The 24,788-nt window shown below is 40.3% G+C and overlaps 1 protein-coding gene across 4 annotated transcripts in view; it reads right to left on the reverse strand.

The window, feature by feature from the left end:
- Positions 1 to 4,587: 4,587 nt before the first annotated feature.
- LOC129725894 (muscarinic acetylcholine receptor DM1) overlaps positions 4,588 to 24,788 on the reverse strand; it is a 297,734-nt gene continuing 277,533 nt past the window's right edge. For all 4 annotated transcript variants that reach the window (XM_055682291.1, XM_055682292.1, XM_055682288.1 and 1 more), the window contains one exon: positions 4,588 to 24,730. In XM_055682291.1, the coding sequence (XP_055538266.1) occupies positions 23,926 to 24,730 (805 nt within the window). In that variant the 3' untranslated portion in view covers positions 4,588 to 23,925. The remainder of the gene's footprint in view (positions 24,731 to 24,788) is intronic.

The raw sequence follows: 24,788 nt of genomic DNA on the forward strand, positions 1-24,788 counted from the left end.
GACGCGCCGGTCGGCGACAAAATACTTCTATATGTAGGAAAGAAACAACCATTTTTTTTCTCCGAAGTGTAATGTCCGTCAGCTTTATTTTTCGCTACTACTGATATACTACTACTTAGTCACATGATTTGGCTGAGTTTTGTATTATGCGCTTTTTTTAATTGTGTATTTTATGATTTATTTTTGTTTGTTTTCTGTTGCTGTTTGAAGTTTGTAGAAAAGAGCATTCTCGAAATATCGATTATCTAAACATCCATCTAAATAGGTGATTTTCTGCGATATATTTTTACACCCTCCTGCCTGTCTTTATGTTACCATTGTGATTATTCTATTACCGTAAGTCGGGAAATGCAATGCCGAGTTCGCTATGCACTGATGCTGCTTCTTGCCTAGAGTATTCAATTGTTATACTAATTATAGTTTGAAATGTTTGATTCTTTCTCGTGTGGAAATGTGGTGGTGTATGTTTATTTTTCAGTGTTGTAATGATTTTTTTTTCTCTCTATTAGGTTTGATTTCAATTTTTTAGTTCGATTTGCAGGTCCGAAAAAGCGCTCTGTTGATGTTGATGTGAGTATGAACAAAAGTTTAGTTTAGTTCCAAATGTACACTGAAACTGTTTGCAGAACTTTAGTATAAGTGATCAGTTTATTGTTTGTGTATTTTCAAAAGCTTAGTGTCACATCAACTTAAACCAAGTAGTGTTGGATAAGATTAAAGTGAAATGAAATTTAAATGTGTGATGAAAACATAAAAGGGGCCATCCACATACCACGTGGACAGCTTGGGGGGAGTGGGGGGTATGTGTCATGTCCACGGTCCACACAAAAGAAAAAAGAATTTATATGAGCAGTTGTCCACGGGAGGGAGGGGGGGTCAAAATCGTTTAAAATCTGTCCACGTGGTATGTTGATGGCCCAAAAACATTTTAACATTTGTGTTATTATTGAGAAAAAAACGATTGCATTTTATATAGCATTGGATGCTAGACATATTGAATCATTTAGAGATAATTATTAGCTTTTGATTGAAGAGATAGATTTGTGGAAGTCAGGATACTTTAGGTTACTTCGTGCGTTACTTGAATTATGAAAATATGCTGCCAAAATTATAAAACAACTATAAACTATCAAAGCTGGGCACCGCTCTGCTCATTCGCTTATTAGCGACGCTGAGTCGTTGTTACCGAATTCACTAAATCTTGAGCTGGCGTTGCTACAACCTTGGTCTTCGAAACGCTAATCGCTAATTCGGCAAATAGCTTTTACAACGCAAGTAACATTCAAAAGCCGTAGATGATTTATTAAAATTCTGCTCGTCACCATTTATATTCAGATAAATCGATAAAATGGTTTTTGTGTTGTCGTACAAACCTCAAGAGAATCTTTAAAACAACAAATAATAAGCTCAAGATATTTGAGTTTAAGATTTTGTCTCGTCTAATATTTCACAAGATGCATCGCGTTAAAAATTTGTCTAACATGTTTCTTAAGATTTAATAGCGGTTGGATGAATGTTATTTTACTTTTTTCGGGGAGTGTTGACAAACTGAATTGGTGCATCCAGTGTGATGAACTCAGACAGAACTACTTCGGCAGGGGTTTTCTTCGTCATATATTTCTCATTAGAATGAAGAAAAAAATATGACGAAGAAAACCCCTGACGAACTAGTCCCACACCCTACTGCTTAGAGCATATCTTTTCAATTGCAAACCAGAGAAAAAATTAACTAAAAATCAGTTGGAAAAGCAGTAAGCTTTTTGTTCGCGATGTTTATATTGGACTTAAAGGTTGTTACGGTCAAAAAACCTAAATTTACCGTATTATGTTAATCGTGTATTAAAAAAAACCTAAGCACCCCTTATTTTAAAGATTTGTGTGTTTCTAGGTGTGTATAGAGATAAGTGACTTTTCACATACGCACACTAGTAAACGTGTAAACCTTTGTAAAGTTGTTTTTGTTTCCTCCAAATGTAAATCATCGCACCATCGCAGCTCCTTCCGATTCCTGATCACAAATGAAAAATTTATTCAGAAATGAGTTCAAAACATACACTATAAAAAAATCGACACGTTACTGCCAAGTGGATTCCACTTACTTCTGTGCTAATAGATGAAACATTTCATATCTAAGTGGATTACACTTTCACTTCACAGCACAAAATCAAGTGTCTTACACGTCGGTTTGTCATGTCTTGCATACCAAAATCAACCTTTTTACTTTCAAATTTCAATGTTAAAACAAGTCGAAATACCGTGAATTCCATTTAAAATCAATATGGGTCGACCTGTTAAAATGATTGGGTCGGTTAATTGATATTCATGTGTAAAGGGCATTTGGTATGAGCGTGTGATTTTTTTCAGTGTATAATACGTGTTCAAATGAATATTTGTCCAGCTGCTAAGAACATAACATTGCAGAAAAAACAGCGATTTGTAAATATTTTCCTCAACGAGTGACACTAACACATTCGTACGTGAATCGGTCTATAGTAGCATGCTTTGTGTTTGATTTTGACATTTGCTCTTCTGTCGAGAAAATAGCGTCGAAGCAAGAGAAGCAACGCATCAAACTTTTGCTCATGCATCGCCAAAATCCGAACTACTCGCATACCAAGTTAGCAAGATTGTTGAATGTGTTAAAATCAACTGTCACCAATGTAATTGAAGTCTTTGAAGAACGTTTGTCGACTGCCAGGAAGATAGCATCGGGGGGAAATCGAAATCCGAAGGCCGCAGAAACGACGAGAAGAGTGGCCAGCAGTTTCAAGCGGAATCCTAACCATTCCGTTCGAGATGTCGCAAGCAAGCTGAGAGTTTCGTCTACAACTGTGAATCGAGCTAAAAAATAAGCCGGACTATCGACTTACAAAAAGGTGGTGACTCCAAATCGGGACGATGAGCAGAACAAGTCGGCCAGACGACGATCACGAAAGCTGTACGTGGATATGCTGATAAAGTTTGATTGCGTGGTACAGGATAATAAAACATATGTCAAGGCAGACTTTAAACAGCTTCCTGGATGGGAATATTATATGGCAACTGGGAAAGGAAAGGTGGCAGAGATTTTCATACACATTAAGCTGTCGAAGTTTACAAAGAAATATCTCGTGTGGCAGGCCATCTATTCCAGGTGGTGCCAAAGGACATGAATCCTCCTAACACACCAGAGCTCCACCCTGTATAAAAATAATGGGCTATCGTCAACCGGAACCTCAAAAAGGGACAGAAGACAATTGTTAACGAGATTCAAGGCTAACTGGTGTTCTGCGGCGAACAAAGTGACCAAGATGGCTGTACAAAACTTGGTGGAAGAAGTCAAGAGAAAGGTCCGGCAATTCGCATTCGCTAAAGAGAAAGCGTCATTCTGTACGAATTGAACCTGACAAATAAGCATGATTTGATTTTTCAATAAAAAATGACACATATTTGTTTGCCCACTTTTTGACCATTCCAACCTTTATGTTGCAAGAGACTCCGCCTTTTTTCATGTCATGTCAAAAACAAACTCAATAAAATATATGAAGGTGCGGAAGAAACAAATGGCGAAGCTGATAGGCATCATGCCGGATAAGACGCAGATTACGTCGTATGGCACTGAACGATACGCACACCCAACCCTCAGGCACAGAGGCACTGTAGGCACTGTAGGTACTTTTCAGTTTCCAACGATAACTGTTAGTACTTAAGGCTTCGAACCATACTGGCAAGGAGTTTTCGCTTGATGTCATACATCACTGAGCGACATAGTGCCACATAGTGCTGCAATAGCCGTCTTACAGACATAGTTGACGTGGCTTTTAAACGTGAGCTTGTCGTCTGTGGTAATGGTGCAATCACAGACTAACAGACATAACAAATTTTCAATAAAATCATCGTTCGGATGATTTCAGTACTTTTTTTTCTGTGTGGACTCATCACTGCGACCAGAGCTTAGATCTATTATGATATTGCCCAGGTGTTTTTTGTACTCCGCACTTTATATTATTAGCAGTAACACTATTGAAATAAGTGATACGCTCATCATTCATATCAGTGCTTGTGTGTAATTACCTTTCCGTTTCAAGCTTACTGCTCTACTATACCAAGCCTCTGTCCATCCTAACAATATCGCCTAGTTACATTTCCCTGGAGAGAACTTTCATATGTTACTCACACCAGTTTTATTATAATAGGGACTTATTTTTGTTAGAAGGAGAGTCAACAGGGGTACTGTAGAATCCAGATTGAAGGAAGGGTACGTGGTGGGGAGCCTGAGAATAAACCCATGCTTAAAGTCCTTTGACAACCAAATGGCCTGATTCTACTAAGATTCGAACCCTCGACCACCTGCTTACCAGAGCGGACTCTGTAAGCTTGTGGCTACGGAGCTCCCCTATTTCAGTACTTTACGTTAGTAACACTAGCACCATCTGCTGCCGTGTTCGCACTGCGTCATGTATTTCGACATTAGCGCTAGCGTTACTGCATGTGTCAAATGGGGAACCACAAAATATGTATGAGATTGCATGACAGCGCCTTAGGCGGCGTTGTCGCGCGATGACTGTTATCCGATTAGAAATTCAAAATGACCGTTTTTTGTGGAGATGGAGCTAGACTCCAGTGTTACGTCTGTTAGTCTGTGGTGCAGTCTTCGACTCTTACCAACGCCTGTTGTTCTGATTCACGGTTATTCACGATTGTGATCTCCGTCTATGCTAACTTCAGTTTCCTGGAGTGCATCCAGTTCTCTACCTTCCGTATGCAATGCGCGACCGTCAACTCGACCTCTCAAATCAACTCCGGCGGTGATCGGGACACACTTCCAACCCTCATCCGTGTTGTAAACTAGTACTCGATACTGGAAGGAATTTTAGCTTTAGCTATGTGGATGTTCCTAAGCGTGAGCGCTACGAAGTCCCGGCTGGCGCTATTGAACGCATTCGCGCAACAGCGATTGCTCTTTCTTAGATAGAGTCACATCCAGCGTTGACCTACCTTTCCGAAATCCGAACTGGCTGCTTGCCAGATTGTTGACACTCTCTGAGTACTGCATCAATTTGTTAAGGATAATACTCTCAAGCACCTCAAGGCAGTGTCCAGCAAGCAGATATGTCTATATGCTGATGCGTCCCCTAGCGGTATGTCAGTTTTTGGCAATAAGGATGTATTCGTAATAAACCGAACACCTTCAAATCAGTGTACCTGATTCTTGCAATATGAGCTACTCTTTTCGCCTAAACATGGCATCGCCTACTTGTTGTGACATTTCGTAAATAGTGCTCAGAATGTCGACGAACAAAAAACTCTTAATCCATAATGTATTGAACAGGCTTTTTGAACGTTTGAGTGTCGAGAGCAAACCAAGAAGTGGCAAAAATATTGGTCATGTGGATGGTTCTAAGGACAGAAAGGCTAAGAAGATTTTTGAGAGGAATCCGAACCTCTCTATCCGAGCTGTGGCTCGAAAAGTAGGAAAGTTACTAATATTCGTTCAGGAATCAATGAAGGGCTCCGGTTTGATATCCTACAAAGTCAAGTCCAACCGCGACGATAAGCAGAATTTGACTGCAAAAACTCGTGCTCGTAAATTGTATTGCGATTTTTTGACAAAACTACCATGCGTCGAAATGAACAATACAGACAACTTTCATGATTGGTTTATTACACCGAAGGAGTATTTCAGATGTATTGATGAAGTACGGGATTCCGTTTGGTCGCGGTGCCTCACTCAACTTTAGGAAGTTGGCGATCACGATGACTTCCTCATCCGTTACACTTGCCTCTTCCTCAGCTTCGGTACATTCGACTTACGACTTTCATTGCTCAAGACTTGGATATCCGGTAAGTTGGCCGACCATCCCTGATTAGTGTATGAAATACTGGAACGTCCGATGTGAGATTCGACAGCCGGAGGCCAAGCACTTGGCACGTGGCGTGGTCTTGTCCATTGCGATACTGTAGACCATACCAGACAGGTTCGTATTGACGCTCGCACATAGTCTCTCGAAAGCCCGTTTGCTCGCGTTTATCGCACTTTTAAGAGCCTATTTTGTAGATCCGAATACTGCAGAACATTATGCCCTAAGTTTATCGACTCGCGCGTGTTGCATCCTCCCGTCAGCTCCATAATTACCAGGTCGACCATCTGAATGAACCTTTCGGTAGACCAACGTGGCGGATCATAACAACTGCAGGAGAAAACAGGTTTGATATCCTACAAAGTCAAGTCCAACCGCGACGATAAGCAGAATTTGACTGCAAAAACTCGTGCTCGTAAATTGTATTGCGATTTTTTGACAAAACTACCATGCGTCGAAATGAACAATACAGACAACTTTCATGATTGGTTTATTACACCGAAGGAGTATTTCAGATGTATTGATGAAGTACGGGATTCCGTTTGGTCGCGGTGCCTCACTCAACTTTAGGAAGTTGGCGATCACGATGACTTCCTCATCCGTTACACTTGCCTCTTCCTCAGCTTCGGTACATTCGACTTACGACTTTCATTGCTCAAGACTTGGATATCCGGTAAGTTGGCCGACCATCCCTGATTAGTGTATGAAATACTGGAACGTCCGATGTGAGATTCGACAGCCGGAGGCCAAGCACTTGGCACGTGGCGTGGTCTTGTCCATTGCGATACTGTAGACCATACCAGACAGGTTCGTATTGACGCTCGCACATAGTCTCTCGAAAGCCCGTTTGCTCGCGTTTATCGCACTTTTAAGAGCCTATTTTGTAGATCCGAATACTGCAGAACATTATGCCCTAAGTTTATCGACTCGCGCGTGTTGCATCCTCCCGTCAGCTCCATAATTACCAGGTCGACCATCTGAATGAACCTTTCGGTAGACCAACGTGGCGGATCATAACAACTGCAGGAGAAAACACATTGGCCATCGCATATCCTTTGTTTGAGATTGACACAACTTCCTGAACCGGGAACCTACTCGTCCATATGGCTGCCATATTGAATTTATACGCAAGCCAGTTACCGATTCCCGGGGGGATGCGGTAGGGATCCAATATGATGACAACGTCCGATAGCGACTCAGAGACTGTTGGTATAGCTGCTGCCAAGCCGCGTATCAATGGCTCTGTGGTTTCGCGGCCGGCTTGGCGGCTGGGTATCTAGGGCCTTCCATGAATTGTTTAGCATCCTATTTCTCAGTACATACCAAACAGTTGAGAGGCTCCTCGCAGTCTTTTGCTTCACGGCCTGAACCAGCTCAATGCTTAGCTCCAATCGGGCCTTTCACAGGTGCCCTCTTTTGAATTACCTGAAGCAAACATCGGGCTGCTGTAATATGTACAAAAGACATACCAACTATTCAACCATTAGTTTGGCTACCTTCAGGGCCGATGGAAGTAGGCAAGTAGTCGCTTGGGCCCCTCGTAGTCACATCCACCCCAAACTGCTTTTTGAGCGTTTATGCAATATCGCACTTCGTATGTTTCATCACAACTCCCTTAAGCTTTGACATGTTAACCGTGCAAAATATTTATTCAACTATCCAGCTTTTCACGAGCGGTAATGGCGGACAATGTAAGCAGCCCATTTTGATGTTTTGTGTAGGTCAGGGAATTTTCAATCGCATTAAGGGAGTATAATATTTAACAACGTCGTAACGTAGCATAGCAACTTCAACAAATAATGAGCGTTTTATTATTCAAATTTCGTAGTGCCCATACGCGGATCAAAATCAACAAAACTGTTTCTCAAAGTTGCTATGCTTAATGCGATTGAAAACTACACGACCTACAGAAAACGTCAGAATGGGCTGCTTGCACTGTCCGCCATTACCGCCGTGGAAAGCTGGATAGAGCTATCCGCCGACTTAGTCATGCACAATAAAGATGGGCGAACAACTGACGAGCCGTTCATATAAACCGGTTCATAGAAAAAAGCTGTTTTGCCCATCCCTAATGCACAAGTTCCAGATTTAACCCCGCTTTCATTCAGGCGATTGGCCGAAAGAAATAAACCGCAGAATACGAGAAAAGCGAGTTTTTTGAGTTGATCAAATTTACTATACGACGCTTCAAAATTTAGGATATTAATTGATTGAACCAAATTGATCAAAACGCTGAACACTTTTCTAAACATTTCTGATGTTTACACCAGTGCCATAAAAAAGGCTAATGTTTCACTTTAGCAGCAGCATTAGCAGTGGAAGATGTATTTACAGTTCAATCATCATTTCGCAACTGTAAGAAATAAGTAGTCACTTCAACAATAGGAACAAGCAAAGGGACAGTTTATGTCATTTTTGTTCAATTTTCAATCTCATGCTAGTAATAATATCGCAAAGTCATTTTCGATAACGTTGCAGTAATGCAACATTTTTCGGTTAGCGGACTGAAGATTATCAGCTAATGTTATGGCTAACTCTTTTTTGGGTGCCCCAAAAATTACTAAAAATCCAAACCGCCAAATAAACTTACAGTTGCAGTTATAACTTTGATATGAAAAAATATTTGAGTCATTTAGCAAATGTGACACCTTGCTTCAAACAATCAACTATCACTATTTGTGGGAAAAATAACACCAACATCAAATCAAATAAATGGATGATTCTACGTGCATTAAATCACTAACAACCGACTGATATCTATTCGATCGGATTTTTTGGTTTGTTTTCTGTATTATAATGTTCGTGTTTAGTTACATCTACGAGTGTAGTAAAGTGGTCAAATTTAGTCTCTTCCTTAACAATATTGCTCCTTCCTTGCACGGATACCTCACTCTTCTCTTGCTATCTAACATTCGCTGTTACGCTGTTTTCCCCTCTTCCGGTTCTACTGCGTCACCAAAGAAAAGGTTAATTCAACTCTGTTTATGACCTTCCATGTTACGCTATGTGATAATATTTCTTCATCTATAGTTATAAATATTTGATTCTCTCGATTTCATCGACTGGCTCGCTGTATCAAAGCGTTATGATTAGGGTGAGCCCGATTACAGCATTCTAGTCGTTTGAAGTGCGTGGACTTTGTTCGTTTCCGGCAGGTATACAAATGTGTTTAACTTGAAAAAGTTTCGATTTGGTTTGCATAAAATCTCCTCTGTTTTTTTTCTTGTTGTGCACACATTGCGCCGATTCGACATGACTGTGACTGTTGGTATTGTTTCAATAGTTTGGTTTTGTATATTTTGTTTATTTTCAGTTTGTTCAATATGATACATTAAAATGTGCGTTTATTTGGTTGTATTTTGTCTTACTATCTATACTGATTTAATGAATGTCAACACTTATATAGGTTCAATAAACGATGCTGGAATGGGGGAATGCTATAGGAGTGCCTCTGTTTCTGGAACGAAAATAATGCATTTGCTTTTGGATTCAGTGTATTGGTTTTTTTATCTGTTAGTTTCTCACTGTTAAATGGTTTTTGGATATAAAATACTATACGTTATCCCGATCATCTTCTCTCGTAAGGGCGACAGGCACTGTTTGCCTAGATAAGAACACAGTTGGACACATTTTCTGTTTAGTTGTTATGATTCAGTACTGTTTACAATCTGGTAAAATTAACTGCTGTCGGTTTCGACTTTTGAATAAATATGTAATTCCAACTGTTTTCATACGTTCCGAATCGCCCTGTTTCCACACTAAAGTACTTCGAATGTTGCACGTGTTACGTGCGATTCTAGTTTCCGTACGAACGTTGGTTATACACTATGCTTAGGTCTATTTATGCATTTTTTACGATCTTACCTCTAATAGTATTACAAAACTACTTTGCTTTTAGAAGATATTTTCTGTTTCACTATTCAGTTACACTTACATCGCTTTCAGTAGACTATGCACTTATAAAGTTATTTTTTGCTTTGTCGCTTCGCTAGCGACAAACAGTTATTCAATCACCGAACATAAATGTATCAAGCATCAACTAAGTAACGCTTTGGATGTGCTTCCGTATATAAAAATTTGTCTCAATAAAAGAACAATTATACACCAGTAAACAATCAATGATTTTCATTACTAGAATACCTTCTGTTATGCGTTATGTCGACTTGCATTTACATGGTTAGGTTCATAGATCTGTTCTTCACGATAATAGTTTTACATTTATATTATTTTTATTATTGTCAGAATAATAATGATTTTACCCATGCGATTTCAAATTATATTCGCTTAACGTTTAATCCCAGAGGCTAGACACCCAAGCAGGAGGTTGGTTTGTGTAAAACATGTATCAAAATTTAGTTCAAATGTTCTCAGACAGTATCACCGGTTTGTTGGTGATCTACCATAACTTTATATCTTAAATTTAACATTTTTATGTGGGGGCACTAGTACTGAAACGGTTACAATTTAAATCTTTAACCTAGAATCTCGCTACAAAACGCTCCCGCTTGACTGTGTATCCTGTGGGATTTCATGTTAATGAACAATGAATTCCAGTGTTATACTACACATCATTCTATGTTACAAATAAACAGATAAAATTGTACGTGTCTAGTAGCGAGGTGAATACCACCCGCTTTTGGTTTTCCGAGCCAAGACTTAAACTGACCTATTCATTTCAATTTCACGAGCTAGAATGAGCGTTACTCATCGTTACGAAGCAGTTGAAGGCAGCGTTGCGTTGGATTTTATAGCTTTCTAGCGTTACAGACTCAAGAGCTAGCCAAGGAAAACCAAATCGCATGCAAGCTATCATGCAATAAATTTCATGTAAACTTTGCTGCCATCACTGCCATCGCAATCGTATGACGAACTGAGAATTGAGTTGCATCGAACCTAAAGTTTAAACATTTATACTACATTTCAACTATATCAGGCCTGCATATAAACAATCAATCCGTTTCTTAATTCTAAGCCCTAACAGTTCCAGCTTTGCTTAGTTCCGGCGGGGCATTTTGTTTACTAAAAGTAACAGCAATTCGGTTCACCCCCTATCCATTCGTTATCGACAAGCTTTCGATACACGCTCCTCAGCTAGATTGCACTCCAAATTCTACTTCCTGTAACTTGTTCGCACCACTCCCGCGGGGTACATTGGACTACTCGAATTCGCTTATTTCCAACATCTAGGTCCTAAATCCTACTTTAAAACTGCCTTTTCAAAGAAAATGGACACGGTCAACTACTCCCTACTCGGCGAGGAGGTGTGGGGGAGCGTTTACCTGTTTCCGGGTAATCCTACCAACAGTGAGCAATATTTCAATGTGTGTCTGTGTTCCGTTTTGAATCCGGTTTCTTTGCTTTTACACTACAATCTACTGTCTACGGGTTGGAGAGGGCAGATTTTACGACTTTTTGACGAGATCTAATTTGAAATCAAAAAAGGAATAATCGAGAGAAGTACGATCTAGTTGCATGCATTTGGAATGGAAATAAAATATTTCCGATTGTTTTTTCGAATTTAACCTAAGGAGTACACAATCTAAGTTGAGTGTTCAAATTGAATTGGGCAGGAAGCAAACATTCACAATGAAGAGACAATTTATCGTGAGATAGTTTAAAGTTGTGAATCAGCAACAAAAAATGAATGGGAAAATTATAAATCATAAAAGTTTTCACTAAGTATTTACTTATATAAATTCGGATTATTTGTGTAGAGCCGTAGCAACAATTTTGATACAAAGCAAATTGCGATTGCGATTGTTCATACCTATTATTACAAAAGTTAATTGATTTTGCAAAAAAATATATAAAAAAAGAATTACTTATTTAAAAAATTCGTTAGATTAACTAGATAGAAATATCATATATGAAGAAATGTAAATTATTGAACAAGCCATGCAGTAAATGTAGAACTTCAATGATAAATTATCTCCTTGTGCCACTAACTACACGTCTAGGCGAACCTGAACAAAACACAACACATTGCATATCGCAGCGGTTCAAAAGCAACACAACACACGAAGGCATTCAAAGAAAGGGACTGATGAGAGGCGATTGAATTCATGAGTTTGATCGCGTAATGTTTAGGCCGTAAAACAACCAATCGCCTTTAGGAGTGAAGGTGGATTATTCAGAGAAATGTGTGACCTTACGCTACCTAATCATAAAACTAGGAGATCTGATTTCTTTTAGCACATTCATATTTGATTCTTCTATTTAACTATTTTTTTCCTGAAATATATGCTTCAGTAGTTGTTAGCTCTGCTCCACCATAATCTCTATCATATACATTTGTGATTGATATCATCATCAGTTCTGACTTGCACACCCCTATACTAAAATTACATTTAATCTCACTTTTGAACTTTTTGTGTGTCTTCATTAGAAACTACCTGTAAGGGTTTGCTTGCTTGCTCGCTGGAAGGAAAACTAGAAATAAATTAGAGACCTTAACATGATCTCTACACAACGTCCTTTCGATAAAAAAAAGTTCGTGATTACACTTCAACCACAGACTAACAGACATAACACTTCGAACAAATTTTCAATAAAATCATCGTTCGGATGATTCCAGTACTTTACGTTAGTAACACTAGCACCATCTGCCGCCGTGTTCGCGCTGCGTCATGTATTTAGACATCAGCGCTAGCGTTACTGCATGTGTCAAATGGGGAACCACAAAATATGCATGAGATTGCATGACAGCGCCCCAAGCGGCGTTGTCGCGCGATGACAGTTATCCGATTAGAAATTTGAAATGATCGTTTTTTTGTGGCGATGGAGCTAGGTTCCAGTGTTACGTCTGTTAGTCTGTGCTTCAACTTTGACGTCCTTTTCGTCCCCTAAACATGCGAGCAAAAAGAGATGATTGCTAGCTTTATTGAACAAAACAAAATAGCTAACAAATTGATTCCGCACGTGTTGTGAAACTGCAAAACTTCTCTACACCCCGGTAGAACCGTTACCTGCAAGCGGCAGATGAAGCGTGAACACAAAGTTAAACGGACAGTTCAGTTTTAGTAGGTGATTTTATACGTGTATACTAATCGCTTCCGTCTAGTGCGTTAAGCTCAACGTAAATGAAACGTGCCTCAGACAGGGTGCGATGTATGTTAACCTAGTAGCGTTTCCTGAAACTCACACCCACACGGCATACGACAAAGGGATTTCCATGTTGTAAATGGAGCTTAATGAATTGCACCGTAACGTACGGGGAATCTTTTTCCTCAAGGGAGTTGTCCCGGAATAGACAGACACGCTCACTGCGTGAGATGATTGGATTTATTGCAATCTGCAATAACGGTACGAGAATTTGGGTTTCATCGACCCCGACTTACAAATTGTCTTTCTATCGAAATATTTGTTGAATTTTTCGGGATAATCAAACATGTAGTAATAAAATTTACGATAAACAATTGTAAAAGTCAAAGAAACAAGCATAAAAAAATTATACACCCATAAGTATCCAAATGTGCCCAATAATATTTTGTCGTACAATAAGTCGTTCCTGTCACTTTCTGGAAAGTAAACAGTGCGTTATAATTTTATGCCATGAATTAGAAGGTTTTTTTTATTAAAGTTAACATTTGCATTGAAAAAATGAATAAAAATCGCCAATTCTTCTTGTTCTTTTTCTTGTAAGATTTGGACCACTGCGACAATTGTTTTGATCTTTTGTGGTTTTATGGTTTCATGGGTTTACCTTCACACGCGCTGACGAAACTACCCATGCAGCATCAATCATAGTAACCCATGAGTCAGCAGAAAAGTTTGACAGCTCTATCAGTCTAATTCTAACCGTGCTACTCAGCTACTCCGTTCAAAAATGTGCGCGTTCAAAAAACGAATACATCCGTTTCGGCATCTACAACCTCTAGGCACTATTAGACAACAGTCAGAGCATCGAAAGTAAGCCCGGTGCCAGACGGCCGATGACCCTGAGCGACAAAAAGCTCCAAAGAATGCTGAAGAGGAAGACCGAGGGAAAAGTGGCTACATCGCTGCATGCACCTAATCGGTGAAACCGGTCAAACACTGAATAACTACCTGGTTATCATGAACATGGACATGAATACATGCCAGAAAGCGGCAGTCCCGTCCACTGGTCTCGGAGCTTCAGGCAATGACTGCAAGATGGTGAAGTCGATTTTTCCGACGAGTCGCGACGTGGCGGTGGTGATGGACCACGAGACCTATCTCACCTTGGATGGCAACGACTGGCCGGGCATTTCGTGTTTTACTTCCCCCACGGAGGAAGTGAGCTCCGAGGTAAAGTTCGTTTCACACCCCAAGTTTCCCAAGAAGGTGCTGCTGTGGCTGACTATCAGTGGGAAGGGCATATCGAAGTCGCTGTTCTTCAACTCCGGACTGGTCATGAAGGAAGGAATTAATAGTACGAAATGCTTACCGGAAGTTGCATCGTTCATCAAAAAATACCATAAGGACGGACCTATTCTGGCCGGATCTGGTGTTGGCCCACTTATCGAAGCGATCGTTCGATGGAGCAGATGAATATCGATGTGGTTTTGCAAGTAAGTTAACATGATTGCCTTCATTGGAAATTTATCAAGCTCAATAGTATTTTTTTTTGTTTTCGCTTATAAAATTCTCTCCCGTATCCCAGCGACTGAGGCCGTTACAGCAAGCCTTTGTTGGAGAATATCAATGCGATTTTCAGGTGGGAGGATCTTCAACAGACCAGATGATTACCTTGAGACAGATCCTCGACAAGTTTCAAGAATACAACTTGCAGATACATCATCTGTTTATTGACTTCTAAGCGGCGCACGATACAATGAAACGCAACGAGCTGTGGCAAATAATGATTGAACATGGTTTTCCAACAAAACTAATTAAACTGTTACATGCGACGCTTGACAGCTGGCTCATCAAAGGGGCCGGGGAGCTCTTGGTAAATTTGACAGGTAATCAAAGTGTCTTTCTAGATATCTCTGTGAAAGCAGATTTTCAACTCTTCTGCGTATTAGGACCAGAATGTGAAACAAATTGGATTTGCAGGACAATGTAAAACTAAAAAAACGCAGCCTCTAATTTTTTTTTATTCTCGCTTATTTTCCGTCGGTCTAGTTCCGCCACTGTTGTGGCCAATCACCGACGCCCAGGGAGGCGACTCCACACCCAGGACCCTAACTCACGACCCGTTAATTAACGGACCGGCGCCAACGGCTTTACTTCCTCATGCGATGGAAGGCGTGATCCCAGAGATTTTTCGCCTCAGAAAATCTCCCGGTGTCGGCTAGGATTGAATCTAGACCAGTTGGGTTGGTTGTGAGTGGATCACGCCACCTCACAACCATCGACACCTATGTCGGCGGTGGGATTCGAACCCAGGCGTCGAGCGTGGTTGGCGGAGACGTTACCAACCACACTAGGCCCCCGCTCAACGCAGCCTCTAATTGCCAATGTTATATCTGAAATTCTTTTGAAGGGCCGCAAAGCTCTCAGTGAATTGCATAGGAGGCCGCGTGGCCAGGAAGGTTGAGAGCCTTACGAACGCCCAACGCAGAAAAGGTCCAGCGACTGTAAAGAGAAGGTAATAGCAGTGCGTCTCTTCAAAAAAATAAATAAATATCGAAACTGTGCAAAATATCAAAAAGCGTCATAATATTCGAACCTGCAAGAAACAATGAGTTGGGATACCATCTGGTCGGAGGTAGTACAAATTTGATCTAAACCTAAGACCCCCTCAAGGCACGATGCTGGCCTAACAAGCCAGTTGTGATCGCTTCACAACGCACCCTAGGAGCAACAGTTATTATAAAATCAGAGAGCTAGCCCCACAATTGTTCTGTATGTCTGTATGCTAATAGTTGTCCGCAAAATCTGTATCTAATAAACAAAAAGGTCAAGTTTCGACAGCGTAATGTATGTACCAATGATTTGCCTTTTATTGGATCTACGCTTCATGGATTTAACTATTATTTATGTGGAGAGGCAGATAAATGAGTAGAATGATTGTCTAAGAGGCACACTGTCGCAGTGAAAAAATATGACATCGGATGGTTCAATTTTTTCGTGACTGAGGGGCATTTCAAAGGCGTGTAACACGTTTCGCGGGACGTATTTTTCAGCGGGACATTTTGTTGAGACGAGGAACTGTCTCGTCACTTCACAATTTTTTTCTCTGTGTGGACACATCATTGCGACCAGAGACATTTGATCTATTGTGATCACTTCACAATTCCTAGATGTCTATTTATTTCAACACCTAGAAGATTCCTCTATAGAATTTCTTCGTTTGTTTCGGAACACAACCGAAATCGTAGAAGTTACACTAAAAAAATTGACTATCAAAATCAGAACAAATGCCAGAATATGAAAAATAAATCAGAACGCTCAAATAGTATCTCAAAATCAGGACATGTCCTGCTAAATCAGGACGGATGGTATCCCTAACAATGAGCATCTAGGAGAAGTTATTTAAAGCCAACAAATTTCCTCATAAAAAAGGTCACGGATCCTGTTAACTTTTCCCGGTGAAGTTCAGATTGATGCGTTTTGATAAACGATGAAACGTACGTCAAATTGGATACAAGTACACTGCCGGGAGTCCGCATTTTTTAACACGAAAAGTTTTGAAAGAAGGTATTGATATAGCGAGCTATTTGCTGCTCAGAAGTGAAAAGTCAATAACCTTCAAAAATGCAAAGCTCACTTCCCAGAACAGCGGCTCATTGACAGATATTGGGCTTGAATTAAAAGGCATGTCAAAAAGGAAAAAGCTTAATCGAATGGCAGTTCCAAGAACATGCGCTCTGCTCTGCAACAGTGCCAAAAATTTCGCAGAAAGTTTTGCCAAACCTCTTGGAAGGCATAGTCTGTAACCTATGCAGTCGTAATTCTAGCATCGAGTGAAAAATTTCCTTGATTCTGTGTAACACTGCTTGATCGTGTACAAGTAAAAACAACAACTTGGGTACTGCTGTAAGAGCGTGTACCTAACGCGACAACTGCTCACCACTGTTTGCTGAATATCTTTTACTTATATTTGTTCATTTTTATTCGTTTTTTCGTTTGTAAATGATATACTTGATGGCGATAGATAGGTGTAGTTATTGTTTTGTCGAATTTGTAAATCAATGTTTAAGGTTAGATAGCCGATATTTCCCTCTAGCTGTAAAAAAGTGATGTGCTGAATGCTAACTTCGGCGTCTCGGTGGGTTTCGTTTTTGGGAAAACGTGACAACACTGGAGGAGGCAGCTATCTCGGGATGAATGAGTTTGGCCTCAATCTCGGTACGGGACACACGTCACGTTTTGTTTTCTTATGTGTTTTTAACGCGTTTTTAACTGTTTGTATTTGCATTTTTGCAGTTTACGTCCCCTTTTGTGTGTGATTTTAAGTGAATGTTGTTCCACTGCTAAGTCCAGTGAAGGTTGTTCCGCAGGCTGGGAGTCGTGTCCCACATAGCCGAATGCATTTCTGTCTTGCTTGGAAAGATTTGATAATGACATTTGTTATAACAAAACATGCTTACGGCATTTTTTGATAACAACGATAAATAAATGTCATACTGATTTATTATTTTACCATTGTTTGGAGACATGTTTGGGATGCACATTGTCAAACTGTGTATGAGGCGTATAACAAGAATGATGGAGAATCTCTCTAAATGGATACATTAGCAATGAATTTCTGGTTTTATAGTGCACACAAATTTTGACTGCAAAATAATACTAATACAATTACAGTAGCAGGGCTAATTCTTAATGCAATCGTTGACTCATAAATATACATTCTATGTGATTGTGCGTTCCCATAAGGTTCAGCTCACGTATGTTAGCGGACAATGCGGATTCTGTCAATATTCTATTTAGAAGCCATAATGGCAAATGTTTCGCTAGAATATGCTGTGTTGTGTAGAATAAGTCAACCAAACTACACCCTTATTAGTCATTAAATAGTTCTCATCCAAAGCGTATGAGCATATTATAAATCTCAACGCTCAGTATGATTCACGAAATTCGTTGCTATTAATCTTAATTCAATGTTAATTAAATGAGTAGTTGCGGCAACCAAGCGGCTACTCCGGCTAGTACCGAAATATTTCACGTTTTACCAGTGGGCTTGTGTGGCCACCAAAACCCACAGCCCAGTTCGGTTATTTGCTATTGAAATTCACCGCCGACTACCGATCTGAAACGGCTGGCTTAGGATTCTTAATTTTTTCAATCCTAATTAACTCGCGAAAAACAGAGCATCACAAAGACTTCAGCTACACTCAGTTTTCCTCTACCTACTTCGAAGCAAAAACACATCCTCGACAATGCAATGGATATAGAGCTTTAAATCCGCAGCAGCGCGTTTGCTTTCGCCCAGTGTTAACGAAAAGTGATTACCATTTCCCCACTTCCGCATTCTCGCTATTCCTAATGCTGCAGAAAAATGAACCGGAATGGCAGGAAATCGTCGAGAACCAACGGAAGCCAGCAGGAGGAAAATGTTGCTTCACTCCAAGCACAGCTCAGTTTGCACTTGAGTGCACTGGTGGGGGAGGAAAGGACGCAAAGGGAGAAAAAGCTTTTTCCTACGTTTGTTGCTCAAGTAGCTGTCTTTCTGTTTTCTTCTTCTTCTTTTTTCCTGTTGGCCATGCTGACGGTGTGTCCGCAAGTCCGAGAATCGCTGCTCAAGTAATTCACTCCTTCTGACAGGTCATGTGTGGAAGCGGCACAACAGGACTCCGGATCGGACCGGCCGGTGCGCTGGTGCGTGGTTAACTCAAGCAGAAGAATGGGACCGTTAGCGAAATGAAGAAAAGTGATTTCAACTTCTGCACCTTCCTTGCCTTGAAGAATCGGATCCGGCAAGGGGTCGTACATCTTGTGCTTCCATATTTCTTCGTTCTGTTTACACCGTAAACTGGAGTGACATTATGGTACGACAGCAGCAAATATTTACCGCCACGACAGCAGACGGACTGGCCTCGTGTTGCGATGACCTTGTTGAACATTTCTAATCAAGTTATTTAAAGCCACCTAGGGATTAATTTTCATATTTACATTGGGAGAGAAACATTTCGAGCACGAAACTGATTGGAATGTTTTAACCTTCTGGCAGTGTTTACTGATCCCGCTGAAGTTTTCGATTTAATCAAACGTGTACGTGCACGAAAAGTTTCATTACATAAAGCCGAGAATCTGCTGGTTCTAAGCTGACATGAGCTTAATATATTCATAACCCGGAAAAGATATCTAAACTTCGTTTAGCAGTAGTTCTGCGGACTGGAAGTAAACGTCCCCACTGGAGTTATCGAGAATTTTTAATATTGTTTACGAAGAATGCTGGTCACGTTTGGTTCAGTGAATCAATTTCTCAGCATTCGCAATGGCGAAGGTTATATATCTGTTGGTAGTCGTCTTCTACTAGAGTAACGAACTACTGCATCGGTAGTTTGCGAATAATGTTGCTTTGAATTGGATTGCTCAGAGACGTTTGAACGTTTTAAAAGTGTCTTGGTCTCGTTTTATAATTACGAAATTTGCTGATACAAAGTTTCTACATTCTTACTAAATTGTGTTTGAAAATTAGTTATCCAAGGCAGCAATATAAATTTTATTGCGCTCATTGAGCAATTTTCATTACCAATCTTCTGAAGCTATCGATGCACAGTGGTCGGAAAGTACTGAAATCAGGGCGAAATTAATAACTACTTAGGGTTGCCTCCTAGATTAACGATGTCTTCTCGAATATTGATCCTGAAACTTTTGGCCAACTTTTGATAATGGTTAGGTAGTTAAAAATTCCACCGATAGGGCGGCGCTGTCGCTAATTTCTCATGGAAGCAAAATAGAAGGATAATGTCTAAAGGAAGTTTGTAGAGAATGGTATTTTGAGAAACTCTTCCTTGGATATGAAATTGGTACATGATGTATTTTTTGAGAAATTTAGCAATTAATCTTAAAAAAACATGATTTACGGCTACCTATAGCATGTCAAAGAAGCAAACCCCGAAAAATCTCGATTTTTACGAGCCAGATAAATCTAACAAAGTTTAGGTATGCGTAACGGCTATTAATGTGTAGTTAGTTTGAGTTTTAATTTTATGAGTGGCGCCCCAAGCTAACTTTGCTTGCTAAAAAATGGCCGCTTGCGCGTCGCACGGTCGTTTTTGTTTCTAATATTGTGAACGTTTCGGCGTAAATTGCCCAGAAAACTTTGTTGTTCCTGTCTCTATGAACACGAGGCAACATTCTAGTTTTTGAATGAGCGCGGGTAAAGGCGTGGATACCATTTAAAAATCTACATAAAGTTGGAGTGACAAGTATTTTATTATACTTATTTTGTGGAGAGATTATTTCCATGAAACAACTATAAAAAGGATATCTGAAGTTGTTAGAATACTAAAGTAAGGTCATATAATCATTTCGACATTATTGTAACATTCATGACTTCTTCTGCATTCTGTAATAAATCACCTGGGTAAACAACGTGAAAATGGAGAAGTCGTGAGTGCAGAAGAAGCCTACTTCCTCAATTCAGTTAAATGTATGACAACATTAATTATCCGAACATTATGATGATTTTTCACTAGTCTAAAACCAGCTGAAATGATTCCCGAAGACGGCTTGCTCGATGCATTAGGTTGAAAAATTTACTTTTTTCCGACTTTATGCAATTTCAGACCACTGTGCGATGCAATAAATAGCAACGGCAGAACCAGTGTGTCGAACAGTTGACATTTTTGTATGACACCATATCGAAAAGAATTGTTGCCTCTCTTGCAGACTGCGACAGCAGCGTTCAACTGTACACTTCTCTATTTGAGAGAATCGTTTGACCAACACGGATGGTTAACGATTCTCTTTTGTGCCGATCTCCGGCCGCTTCGATATCTCGACTGTACTGCCCATAATTCAAAAATTGGCTAATATGCCATTTTTACCAAAATCGAGAAAACAGTTTCTCGTGATGGTAAACACCCTAAACAAGGTCCCAATGGAAGCCAATTGTCAAAAAATGCATTTGGTAAGGCAGCAAATGTGAAACAATTTTGGCTAATATTATTACTGCTGCTGCTAGTATTATTACTGTACTTTGTTTCGTCTAACTTTTGAAAGTGTGTTGTAGTCTGGTGGTTACTGGCGACAGGTAAGCGATCGTAAGGCCCTTACATAGAATTTTACTATTTTTACGAAGAATATATGATGCAACATAAATTTTTTTGCTTTACTGCGAAACTCAATGATCAAAACGTGTGACTGTTTTGTTCTGTCATAAATCTTTACATTCTTGAAAATGCTATTTAGCTCTTTGATCAGAAGTAATTTTAAAGAAAAGATTTAAATTTCATTTTGGATGTGATGAGAAAAAACAGGAAAGCGGATTGTGAGATTATTATGAATGATAATATTTTCGTTATATTGTTATATTGCTGCACGAAACAATTGTCTCGTCGTCCTTCTCGTCCTCACTTGTGCTTCCGTATTGTCTTATTAAATTCAAAACCATTTTAATCACCAACGAGCACGATATAATTCACATCGTATGGATATTAGCCAAATTGCACACCGATTTGTCAACTGACCTTTCGTTTATAATTGAAAAAAACGGCTACTGCGCTAAAAATACGTGGCGGGTGGTATTTTCCTGCAGAGTTCTCTGTTTCAACTCAACGGCAAGGTTCCAGCATATATGAAGGGTGATATACTCAATAAAAAAGTTGTCATGAACACTCAAAATATGTTGTACCGACAAAAAATTTAAAATGCGTTTTTCTCGATTTGATGCTTATGGCATATTAGCCAATTTCTGAACCATGGGCAGTGTAGCATTGTGCGAATGACAATAATTAGCAATCATGAGTTATGGGGGATATTGCGGCCGCAGCGGAGGTGGCACTGATGTGCTTTTTTCTTTCGAACTCAGTTGACAGTTGTCTCGCGCCGTACTGCCAGAAACAGCATATGAAGGATATGGTTGCTAGAGAAGCTAGAATTTTGTTTTTTTGCGGAATATGTCGCACAGGTTAACGTAACCAAGGATGGTCAAAATCGTATCAGATAATTATCATGAGAAAATCCTATTGAATTCTGATCACGCATAACACGTGATGTTTTATATTGTCTCTCGAGAAGAGAACTTCTGTGGCAGATAAATTTTCGAAAGAATACTCCGTGAACTTCATAGCCTGTTAACTGTATGCGAGTTTCTCGTCGTTTGTTCATACGCTGTTTCGACTCCCTCATCGGCTCATATCGGTAATTCATTACGTCTTCCGAACCGATCAAGTCGTGAAACGAAAATCTTAGGTTTGAATCATTTTGTAAGTGAGAGTGTCCCGATAATCGTCAGATTGTATCGCAAACCAAAAACTCAGAGAGGGAAAAAACTGCAAACGGTAGAACAACTCGAAGGTAGTAAAAAACAGAGATACCAGATTTACAGATTCATCTGTGGAATGCAGATTTTCTGAGTTCGTGGGCGATTGTTTTTTCAATTTGCAAATATTTGTTGTTACTTTTTGCATAGCTTGCGAACTTTCTTTAGAATCTATTTATATTTGCGCATTTTTTACCAGAATGTGTGTGCAGGTTTCAACAACAAATTTCGGCATCAACTAACATACTTTAGTAAACAATTCTTCGTTGCAAATGAAACCGACGAAAAAAGGTACATTGAGTTGACAATAACAATAGCAAGCAGCAATGTTGTGAAAAATAGCAACCAACATTTTGTTAAACGATGAAAAGTCTATTTTGAGACGTAGCTCTACGTCAATGTTGTCGACAATTTATGACAATTTTAAAGTTGGAAATGCTCTATGTATCGCTCATCCTGTGCATTACATTTATCGTACAAATTTCCCGGATCAGTTAGAAAAGTAAGTAGTAATTTGATTCCGGAATCTGTTAGTAACAGACAGATAGAGAATTTTTTAATCAAATTAATTCCAAATAATGCAAACACTGCACCTATTTTTTATGTCACTCACTGCTAATGAGTATGGCACAGCATCATCTTACTAGCTATCCATATTCCATTGACCGGAATGCTCATTTGCCGGACACCATCCATCAATTCGGCCGGTCGTCCTTGCTAATTCACGCATCAATTAGCACTGGAGCAACCGAAGTCTTCGGACGTTCGGAATGCATCATTCATACCGACGCATTGGGACAGGATAGCAAAACTCCCTTCGGCGCATACCGATTCTCGGAACGCACCACCATTACGAACGACCACGCAGGCAGTCACCATTTCGCCATTCACAAATTTTATTCAATATTCATGATTCATTGACAATGGCCTGTCATCGGCAGCTGCGAATAACGCAGACCAGGCTGTAAAATGGCTTCTACTCGGAGCACTCACTAGACAGGCACCGCCCGGGCGGCGGTGGAACCAGCGTTGCCAGGTATCCAGATTAAGCTGGATTATCCAGATTTTTGAACATGTATCCAGGTAGACAGATTTGATGTCCAATTATCCAGATTTTTCATGAATGATCCAGATTTTATCCAGATTTTATTTTCTCTGTTCCGCAAAAAGGTCATCATTTCAAATTTGGCGCGAAATTTTGCAATTTTGTCACCTCAAGTCATACGTACCCCAAGACTTTTATCCGAAGAATTTACCTTTCACCCCACGAAATGACTTCCAGATTTTTTCCAGATTTTTTTTTTTGCCTTTTCCAGATTTGTAAAAAAATGACCTGGCAACGCTGGGTGGAACCAAAATGGAGAGTGTTTCGTACGAAGCAATTAGTGACGGCACTTTGCTCCTTCCGAAAATCGAACCTCGCGCGCACAAAATGGAGCACATAAACTATTTACCGAGTGGCTGCACTCCAGCGGGCGAAAGGACGTGGGTCTGCCTCCGAGCCCGCGGATGTTATGAATCAATGATCAATGATGGGAGTTTTTCACTTTTCACAACGATAAATGAAGAGGGAAAAAACGAATGAAGGTTCTAAAATTACCGTGATGCTGAATATTCAATTACATCACCCTCTCTCTCTCTCTCTCTGGCAGATCTATACTGAACAAGCAAGCAACACCCTCGCCTAACATTTGAATAAAAAAAAACTACTCACCGAGGCGTACCGAGAGCACGAACCAAGCAAACCTAATTATAAACGCCTCGCGTCATTGCTTCCCGATTTCGGGTGTGCCACTTGCAAGTCAAAATCCTCACGTAAGTCCGTCGGAAGGACGCATTACACAGTGCGTAGCACACCGGATTGATGGTCGAGTTGATGTAGCAGAGGGCGTAGAAAAAGTCCCACAATTCCTGCGGTATACACTTAGTGCAAGCCGTCAGTGGCTTCAACAACACCAGAATGTTGTACGGGGTCCACGTGATGATGAAGCTAAGCAAGATGGCCGACAGCGTTTTGGCCGCTTTCGTTTCCTGCCGCTTTTCCTGAGATTTCTTTTTCTTCTTCACCTGGCGAGCTGTTTGCTGCAAGTTGGCCTGGTGGATTTGCTGCTGCTTCGATAACGGCTTCGGTATGATTTTCGTCGTTAGCGGAAGCCGAATGTCCGTCGTCGCTGTCGATTGTCTTCTTCCAACTGGAATAATGTAGTCCGAGTCTCGCGATGGCAATGGTCTTCTCGGTGGAACCGTCATCGACATCGGTACATCGTCCTGGATCATCTTTATCGATGGGGCCCGCTCGTCACCCGATCCACCCTCCGGCGGTAATCGAATCAAAATTGTATACACCGAGTCCTGGCTAACCGATCGTGAACCTAGCCGATTGCTGTTGGGTAGTGAGCGTGAATCTCTTGGTCCATGCATATCCTGCAGGTGTGACATTGGTGGCAGAGTGGGCCTCATCGGTGTCGGAGAGATGTCCGGTATCATACTGACCACATTTCCCCGACCCGTCGTCGCGTAGGGATCTCGAATGACATTCAACGATGTGCATCTAGCAGGATGAAGAAAATCATGTTAATGTTATGAATCTGAATAGGCTGATCGGGACG

The sequence above is a fragment of the Wyeomyia smithii genome, chromosome 2 (assembly GCF_029784165.1).
Source record: "Wyeomyia smithii strain HCP4-BCI-WySm-NY-G18 chromosome 2, ASM2978416v1, whole genome shotgun sequence".
Lineage (NCBI taxonomy): Eukaryota > Metazoa > Arthropoda > Insecta > Diptera > Culicidae > Wyeomyia > Wyeomyia smithii.